Genomic DNA, 9,277 nt, shown 5'->3' on the forward strand with positions numbered 1-9,277 from the left:
CTCTTGCACCCTACATCCAGAATTGCAGCCTGCCAGCCAGCCCACCTGTCTGCCGGCTGGCAGGCTGCAGTTCTGGATGGAGGGTGCAAGAGGCGCTGTCTTGGGGGAGAGTCGGCAAACTAGGTGTGCTGCCAGCCCTTTTCCCTGAGCAGCCGAGCCAGCGCTGAGTGATGCCTGAGAGTGGAGCTCGCTCCCAGCCTGTCCTCAAAGAGTGCCTCCAAGCCACCAACAGCAGCTGCCGCCGCCACTTCTTCCAGGGAAGCGGCTCTCTGGCTCTCTCTCTTGGCAGCACTAGCCCAGCCAGCGGCCATCTCAGCACCCAGCGGTGCTTTCTCCTCCTCCTCCTCCTCTTCATTCTGCTTCAGCTGCCTCAGCTCTGGAGGCTGCCTGGGCTCGCCATGCAAAGTTTGCTCCTCTGTTGTGGTGGGGGGAGCTGCTGTTGCTGAATGCGCCTTTTTTTGAGGGGGGCCCTCAGAGGAAGGTTGCTGGATCTCCGTGTGTGTGTGTGGGGGGGTGGCCCATTCTGTTTAATTTCTCGGGTACCGGTGGGGGCTTCTCTGCTTTGGCAAGGCAAATTCTGTGAGGGTTTGTTTTTATTTTATGTCGTGCCCTCCTCTCCCTGGCTAGGCAGTCACCGGTGCTCCCTCTCTTCTCCACTTCTTCGTCCTGCTGCTGGTGGTAGTAGTGAAGAAGGAGCTGGAGGGGGCTCGCACGCCCCTCCTCCTCCTCTGCCCCCGCTGACGCTGACGCCTCCTCGGAGCCCCAGCTGGGCTAAGGAAACTCTTTGAGCTTTTGCTCTGCTTGGCGGAAAATCTGATGCGGCCCAGCCTCACCCAGATTCTGCCTCCAGCAGCCCCCAGGTAAACTGAGTTTGAGACCCCTGCTCTAGGTTATAAATCATCACGAGACTAGTTACCAGCTAGACTGGTATTATCACTACATTATCAATAAGGGTCAGAGGCTAAAGAAGGTCAAATTTCTTAAGACCACCTGCTAAGTTCATGGCAGGGACAAGATCTAAATTCAGGATACACTAATTTCTTACTCAGGCTTTTAGCCATTATGCAGCAAGTCTTCCCATTAAAGATTGTACATTTCACTTCACTCTCATAAAATAAGATTGTTTCAGCCACTTGATATGAACAAAACACATAATTTTCAACCACCAATTCTAGCCTTTTTATAATAAGTATATTTTATTTAGAGACCTAACTACAAGTGCATCTGTAACATATAACAGATACAGTAGTTAGAAGAACATAACTCAGAAGGTCCAATGAAAAGATAAAAGATAAAAGAATGAAAAGATAAAAGAGATACAGTGGTGCCTCTGTTCCGGATTAACCCTCGCTGTGTGAAACATCGCTGTACGGAAAGAAAAAAGCCATTGGAATGCATTAAACTTAGATTTACTCACCGTACAGCAATGTTCCTCTATGGCCGGCAGCCATTTTCGCGCCCTCCCCTCGCTTAACGAGGGCACGAAAACGCTGCGCCCGGCCATTTTGGGGCTTCCAGTGGCGATTTTGAAGCCGCGGAACAGCTGATCAGCGGGTCGCAAAGCGAAGGTCGGTAAGCGAACCGCTTACCGCCCTTCACTCTGCGATTTTCGCCCATTGGGGCCGTTGCTCTGCGATCGCATTAGCGATCGAAAAAACATCCCCATAGAGTGAATTCATCGCTCTACGGAGCGCTTGTTGTGCGAGGCACCACTGTACTTTGAAGCATCTTTCAGGATCAACCTAGAGCTTACAAATAACCTAATATTAGAATTGAAATCATTCATTCATTCATTCACTCATACCCCCTTTCCCAATAGAAAAGGACCAAAGGTGGCTTACAGCAATTAAAGACAAGATTTAAGAACAAAAATAACTATACAAAGGTGACATACGTCATTAAACGATAATATGTAAAGCCAAAAACACTAAGTCTAGAAATAGGAAACACAAGCAATACTAAAAACACAGTCAAAACAGTGTTGTATAAAAATTCATCTAAAAAGATCATGCTCAGGCAGGCAGTCACTGGGGGAAGCTTGCCTGAAGAGAAAGGTCTTCACTTGCTTGCAGAAGGACAACAAAGACAGGGCCAGTCTGGCCTCCTGTGGGAGGGAGTTCCAAAGTCTTGGAGCAGCAATAGAGAAGGCCCTCTCCTGTGCCTCCATCAGACACACCTGTGAAGGTGGTGGGACTGAGAGAAAGGCCTCCCCTGATGATCTTCTCCCCTGAGAAGTTTCATAACGGGAGACATGGTCTCTGAGGCAGCTTGGGCCCAAGCTGTTTTGGGCTTTATAGGTTAAAACCAGCACTTTGAATTGTGCCTGGAACCAACCGATTGGCAGCCAGTGGAGCTGCAGTAATGGGGGGGGGGGGGGTTATGTGATCCCTGTGACCAGCCCCAGTCAGCAATTTGGCTGCTGCATTTTGGACCTACTGGAATGTCCATTGGCAGCCCCACATAGAGTACATTACAGTAATCCACCCAGGAAGTAACTAGGGTGGGTGTCATCCGCATTCTGGTGAAACTGAATTTAAAAATGCTGGATAATCTCTCCCAGTGGTTTCATGTAAATGTTAAATAACTTAAGAGAGAAAAGAGCATTGGGGACCCCGCTGGACAGTGGTGGACAAAGGTGACAGAGACTGACACCCCCAGCTTCATCCAACCAAGTTTCTGTAATGTAGGCAAGGTCAGCATGCTCATCCGGGATGAGGCCCTTGATGACTGTTGTTTTCCCATTAACTAACCTAGAGTTTAGCAGCAGCACTTTCAGCCTAGGAGTCCTATCACCAGGGTAAGCCAAACAATTTAAGTTTAGGGGCAGCCACTGCCCTCTTGTCCTTCCCTTTTTTACAGTGTTGAGGCTGCTTACTCCTACCATATCTTCTCCTGTCCTGAACAATTCTGATGGCTGCTTCAGGACTTGCCAGGTTACTCTCCCTCCCATGAAAACACATCCCTCCACAAGCAGCCCAAGGCCCAAGTTACCAGTTTATGCATTACTCTCTGAGACTCCTTCTGTAACTCCAAGTATGAAGGCAAGTGCACACTTCGTACCACACTTTGCATGCACAGAGGTGATGCCTCTGGTAACCCCATCTGTTCTTTTAACTACTTGTATGAGAAGTAGGCGGAAATCACATCCAGAGTGTTTGTTGGCATATTCTCATTTGGCTTTTAACAGATTCAGTATCTGTGGCTTGAAATAGTTCTATCAGTATCCCAGCTATCCCAGTGATTAATTTCTTCCCGGTGCTTTCAGAGCAGCTTTTTCTTCCCTTTTCCAAACTGCAGTTATTCCTCTTCAAAAGCATCTGTCATCCTTTTATCTCTTCAGTATACTATTTTCTCAGCACTATATTGTTCTGATGTGCAACTTGTATTGTGGACAAGAAGCTACCATCAGGACAGACTATGGAGAGACATAATGGTTTTCTATAGGTGTCAGTCAAAGATGCCTTTCATCTCCCTATCTGCTCAGTCTGTATGCAGAACATATGAGAAGTCAGACTAGATTCAGATGAAAGAGGAGTGAAAATTGGTGGAAGAAACATTAATAATTTAAGATATGCAGATGACAGCATCTTACTAGCACAAAGCAACAATGATTTGAAATGACAGGGAAAGCAGAAGAAGAAAGTGTCAAAGCAAGGACTGTAGTTGAATGTTAAAAAGACAAAAATCATGACTACAGAAGAACTACACAAGTTTAGCATTTGACAATGAAGAAACTGAAATAGTGAAATATTTTGTATACTTTGGTACAATCACCAATCCAACAGGAGACTGCCTCCAAGGAATCAGAAGAAGACTGAGACTAGGAAGGGCAGCAGTAAAAAAATTAGAAAAGATTTGGAGTAAGGATGGGTCACTAGAAACAAAGACCATAGTCATCAACACTCTTGTCTTTCTAATCACCATGTATTGGGTGTAAAAACTGGACAATTAAAGAAAGTTGACAGGGAAAAAAAGTTTTTTTTTAATTTGGTGCTGGAAGAGAGCTCTGTGAATACCCTGGACTGCCAGAAAGATTAGAAGTGAATCACTGATCAAGTCAAGCCTCAACTATCTATGGAGGCAGATGGGACCAAACCGAGGCTGTCCTACTTTGGGCACATCCTGAGAAGGTAGGATTATCTGGATATTGCTGGGAAAGGTGGAAGGCAGCAGGAAAAGAGGAAGACCAAATATGAGTTGGATTGACTCCCTAAAGGAAGCCACAGGTTTGAGTTTGCAAGAGCAGAGCAGGACTCATTCATAGGGTTGCCATAAGTCAGAAGTGACTTGACAGCACACAACAACAACAACAAATACAGTTTCCACCTTCTCTTTATTTTATCCTGGTCAGATGATGCGCTTCTCTGATTTGTCTTTCAGCATTCCTAATCTAGGCTTACATTTCCCTTTAATTTCTTGGATCTTCTGAAAGAGATCTCTTGTTCTTCCTCTCTTTTTTGTTCTCTTTTATTTCTTTGCACTGGCATTTATAATAGTTCTTTTCTCTTTATGTGACAGTTGCTTAAAATCTGCATTCAGGATTCAGGCAAAATAGGTTTTATCGAAGAAAAGTTTTTTTTCTACTAGATGTCAGCAACAACAAAAACAAAATATTGCCCTAGCAACATATGAGCCACAAGAAAAAAAATATAAATTTTACCAAACTTTGTGACATACTTCTAAGCATTCAGTACAGAAACCCAGAGGAATAAAAACAGGAAAGAATTACAACTGAATAAACTGCAGTTGACTTTTTTGCCCTTCTTTCAGTCTTCTGTGTAAATAACACTCTAGATTCCGCAGCTTAAGTGCACTGTTGCATGAAAAAAGAATAATCTGATTTTCTCCTCTAGCAGTACTTGTTGCATTTTTGAAGTTAAATTCAGACTAAAGCCATTCTTTGGAAGCAATGAACTGTTGCTTTGCATCCAGAGATGGGATGTTTATTAGCAGGGGGAAACAAAACCAAGAAAAATCATTCGGAAAGAAAACTATCTGCGTCAAAGCTGGTGTTACTAATTCAAATATTTAGCAAGGAATCCCAACAGTCATGTGAGTATTAGAGTCATGCAAGCATATTTTTCAGGTGGGGGGGCACACATTTCCTCTAAGCATATTTTCAAAGTTTGTAGGTGGGTGGGAGACATGTTTCATCTAATCAGAAGCTCTAATCTTAGGTCTCTATGGCTGAAATCCTGTTGCTTAGCTAGAGATTAAGGGACATAAATCCAACAACATATTGTCTGAAATTCTGTTGCTTAGCATAGTAAACTGCAGCTGAATTAGGCCCAATGCATCAATGGAATTTACAGAGCAGATGACCAACTGATTCAATTGCCTTCCTCTAGTTGCAACATACTACACTAAGCCACAAGATTTCAGCCAGTATGTCCTTAGACTACAAATCCCATAATCCCTGGCCATCTTTACACATCCTGTATTCTTTCAAGACCATAACATGCATATTTTTCTATTGAAACCACTGGCACTTCTGAAGTCAAAGACAAATATATAATTAATGTATTTCCTGTAGCATAAGCTTTCACAAACTAAACCATACCTCATCAGAGGCATGACACTAAAAATTATGGACAAGACCCAACAGTGTACAGTAGGAAACCCTCCCCCCATCCACAGGATCACTATCTGCCGATTCACTTATCCACTGCCTGAAAACACTATATTAAAAAACAGGATGTATTTACCAGAACTGCATGCTAGGTGGCCCGAAAGACTATGCAATGTATAGTGTTCAATATTTCCACTTTTTTAGCATCTGGAGGAGGGCTTGGAACTGATCCCCTGCAGATATTGCCATTCTACTGTACTTCAGTACTGAATGCCAGCAGATCTGTAACCATCCCTCTCTCTCCTGCTGTAGGCTTCCATGGCAAGCAGACTTGCATAAGTCTGCTTGCCATGGATAAGGGCTGCAAAAAGTGGGGAATCACTAGTTTTAGAAAAAGAAATGAGTTCCAGTGGAAGTACATCATTGAAATCTGTCTAAATTTATATTAATACACATGTTATATTTGGCACACGCTGTCAGTCCCATCCAACTTATAGTGACCCTAACAGGGTTTTCAAGGTGAGATATTTAAGGAGTGTTTCATTATTGCCAGCCCCCTAATGAGTTTCATTGGCGAAGCAGGTCTCCTAATACATAACAGCGGATCACATAAACACACATACATTAGAAGAATTTGGTTTACATCATAAATAAAGAAAAATCATACTCTGGGAGCAGAAGTATCATCAATGAATCTAAAAGTCCATGATAAAATCTTAACAATAAGTTCCTACCTCCCAAACCTCTTGCTCCATAGCCAGAATGCTTACATGGCATTAATAAGCGAAGCTGCCTCCAATGTCCATGGTATTATGTAGTGCTTTATCATTCTCAGTATAAGACCCACGCTATGGACTAATGGAAGGAGGAGGGATTACTGATAAAATCTTGCTGGTATTTGTATAAGGCCTATGTAACTTGCCAAGGTCAACTGTGGCTAATTAACAAGTTGCTCTTGTGTAACTCAGTTGTAGAATCAGGAAGTGATAAGATACGCAACCAAGATGCACCCAAGCACCTCACCAATTAGTTCCAGTTAGCTATGGAAAGTTATGCAAACCTTATGCAAATACCAGCATGATTCTGGCCAGGATTTCTGAATTAGCAAGACAGGATGAAAAGTAAGTTATGGTGTTTATGAGAGAAGTATTGATGTAATTAGGTATAATAGATTTGAATATCCATAGTGCTATGAATTAGAGCAAAAGATCATGGTGGATCAAGTGCAGCCCATTTGCCTTCCCTTGACCACTTCTTTCCAACATTGCATCAGCACAGTAAAAAAAAAAAAAAAAAAAGGTACTGAAATCCAAACAACATTTGGTCCCACTTATTTCTATCCCACATTGGAATCATTCAACTGGTTCACTTCTTCCCAGCACAATGATGCACTCATTAGTAAATCTTCCTTTGCTGAAATACTGTGCAGGTTTGGTGATGGAAACGTGAAGCCTCCCTCCACAAAAACAAAACAAAACAAAACCCCAATTTCCAACCCTATCCCAGAATATTGGCAAGGCAAATATTAGTCATCTGCCAAAATCGTCATCATCACCACCACCACTCACCCCATCACTAATCCATAAAGTGCTTTTACTCCTGGAGAATTTGGCAAAACACCAGCAAGGAAAACCTGAACATGGACAGTACAGTACAGCGGTGCCTCGCTAGACAGTTACCCCGCATGACAGTTTTTTCGCTAGACATTGACTTTTTGCAATCGCTATAGCAATCCGCAAAACAGTGATTCCTATGGGGGAATTTTGCTGGACAATGTTTGGTCCCTGCTTCGCAAATCAATTTTCGCTAGACAACGATTCTGGCAGCTTCTTCCGCACTCGCAAAACATGTGTTTTTGGGACCTAAGCTTCGCAAGACAGCGATTTAAACAGCTGATCGACGGTTCACAAAGCTGCTTTCCTATGGCCGATCTTCGCTAGACAACAAGGATTCTTCCCCATTGGAACGCATTAAACAGGTTCCAATGCATTCCAATGGGGAAATGCTTTTCGCTAGACAACGATTTTGCTAAACAGCGATTTCAGTGGAACGGATTATCATCGTCTAGTGAGGCACCACTTGTACATACTATTTTGTTTGTAGTTTAGACGCTTAGGTTAAAGATTAAACTTTAACAACCAATAACGACAGGATCCAACCCAAAAGGCATTCAGAGGAATTCCACCAATTGTAACGGAATACAATGTACAGATTGAGTTTCCTGTGCAAACCGTGGAAGGGGTCCAAATCCGACAACAGGGGACGCAGCCTCAGTCCAAGCTTGCCAGAACACTCTTTGAGGTAACTCTCTCTCTCTCTCCAACACACACACACACACACACACAGAGAGAGAGAGAGAGAGAGAGAGAGAGAGAGAGAGAGAGACGGGTGCCACAGGAGACAAGGTTCCTGCCGCCTTCACACTGGTGCGGGAAGCAGCATTTGCGCAGGTGTCGCCCGGAGCCGAAGGAGCCACACTGCCCCCAAGGCTTTCTTCATTTACTGTACTTCGACGCGCAGCGAGCCGGACCTCCATTTCCTGGCGGGTCGCCCTAAATCGCAGCCTTAACCAGCCCCGTGACGACTCCGGAGCGCTTTCGAAAAACAGTCCCGCGCAGTCCCATGTGTGAATCCATCCATTCCGCCGCCCCCCTCCGCCTCACTCCCCCTCAGGAACGAGTCCGTTGGCCAACGCGCGTCCCTCCAGAGCCGGGAGAGATGAAACCCCATCCCGCCCTCACGCGGCTTTCCGAGCCTGGTCCAAGACACCAAGGGAGGGGTTGCCGTTGCCCGCAGCTCCCGAGCAGCGCCCACCTCACAACCAGGAGCGAGGCGAAAAGCAGCCCTCGACCCACCCACCTTCCCGCCAGCGAGCGGGAACTTCTCCCGGAGACGCCAACTCCGTGCAAAGTTTCCATGGAAGCGAGCGGAGCGCCGCGAAGCCCCAGCAGGCTCAAGCGGGCCGGCGCCTCTCCATGCGAGGCTCCCTTTCCTCGCCTCCGACCAACTCACCCATGTCGCGCCGCTTCTCCCTGGCGTCCCTCGAGCCGAGAGATTGCTCTCTGGAGTGCCGGCCACAGTCCCCCACTGACCGTCCGACGCCCTCCCCGAGAAAACGACGCCTCCCTCGGCTTCACCCCCGCGCCTCCCCGGCCCTCGCGTCAGGAAAAACAGAGGCGGGTCCAGAAACCCTCCTCCAGCCCCTTTGCCTCATCCCCCACTCAGGGCTTCCTGAGCGACAGTTTCTCGACGACCGAAGTTCAACCCCAGGCAGCTGAGGGGTCTACGCGGTTCCTTTGTTTTGTTATGGGTCCTCAGGTTGCATCCGATTTAGGGCGACCCTAAGGGACTTCAAGGTCGGCGAGGTATTTAAAAAGTGGTACCAACCCTCCCTGAGTTTCCCTGGCTGAGGGGAGATCGGTACCCAAGTGTCCTGAGTTCTAGTCTGGCAATCTATGAACGACAACGCCACTTTGGTCCTTCGGGTGCTTTTCTTCCTCGAGATGACAGAACCATAAGCGGCCGGTTTACTATACCTCTGAGGGTCAGATTTTAAGAATGACAATCAGGTTTTTGAAAGCCAAGTATAACACTTTTATTTTGAAAGCAAAGTAGCCAATTGGTATTTCTTCCTGTTGAGAACAGATAATGAATATACGTATTCAGAACCCAGGCTTCTGCATGTACCTTTTTTATTGTTCTTAAGAA

At 45.5% G+C, this 9,277-nt stretch overlaps 1 protein-coding gene across 2 annotated transcripts in view; it reads right to left on the minus strand.

Annotated features, from left to right (window-relative positions):
• The window catches only part of GPM6A (glycoprotein M6A), a 241,131-nt gene extending 232,411 nt beyond the window's left edge, over positions 1-8,720 (minus strand). The window contains exon 1 of one of the 2 annotated variants that reach the window (XM_020803288.3): positions 8,582-8,720. In XM_020803288.3, coding sequence (XP_020658947.1) covers positions 8,582-8,585 — 4 coding nt within the window. In that variant the 5' untranslated portion in view covers positions 8,586-8,720. The remainder of the gene's footprint in view (positions 1-8,581) is intronic. The other variant, XM_073001440.2, reaches the window with a different exon arrangement.
• Positions 8,721-9,277: the final 557 nt, after the last annotated feature.

Source organism: Pogona vitticeps, chromosome 5, assembly GCF_051106095.1.
Source record: "Pogona vitticeps strain Pit_001003342236 chromosome 5, PviZW2.1, whole genome shotgun sequence".
Taxonomy (NCBI): Eukaryota; Metazoa; Chordata; class Lepidosauria; order Squamata; family Agamidae; genus Pogona; species Pogona vitticeps.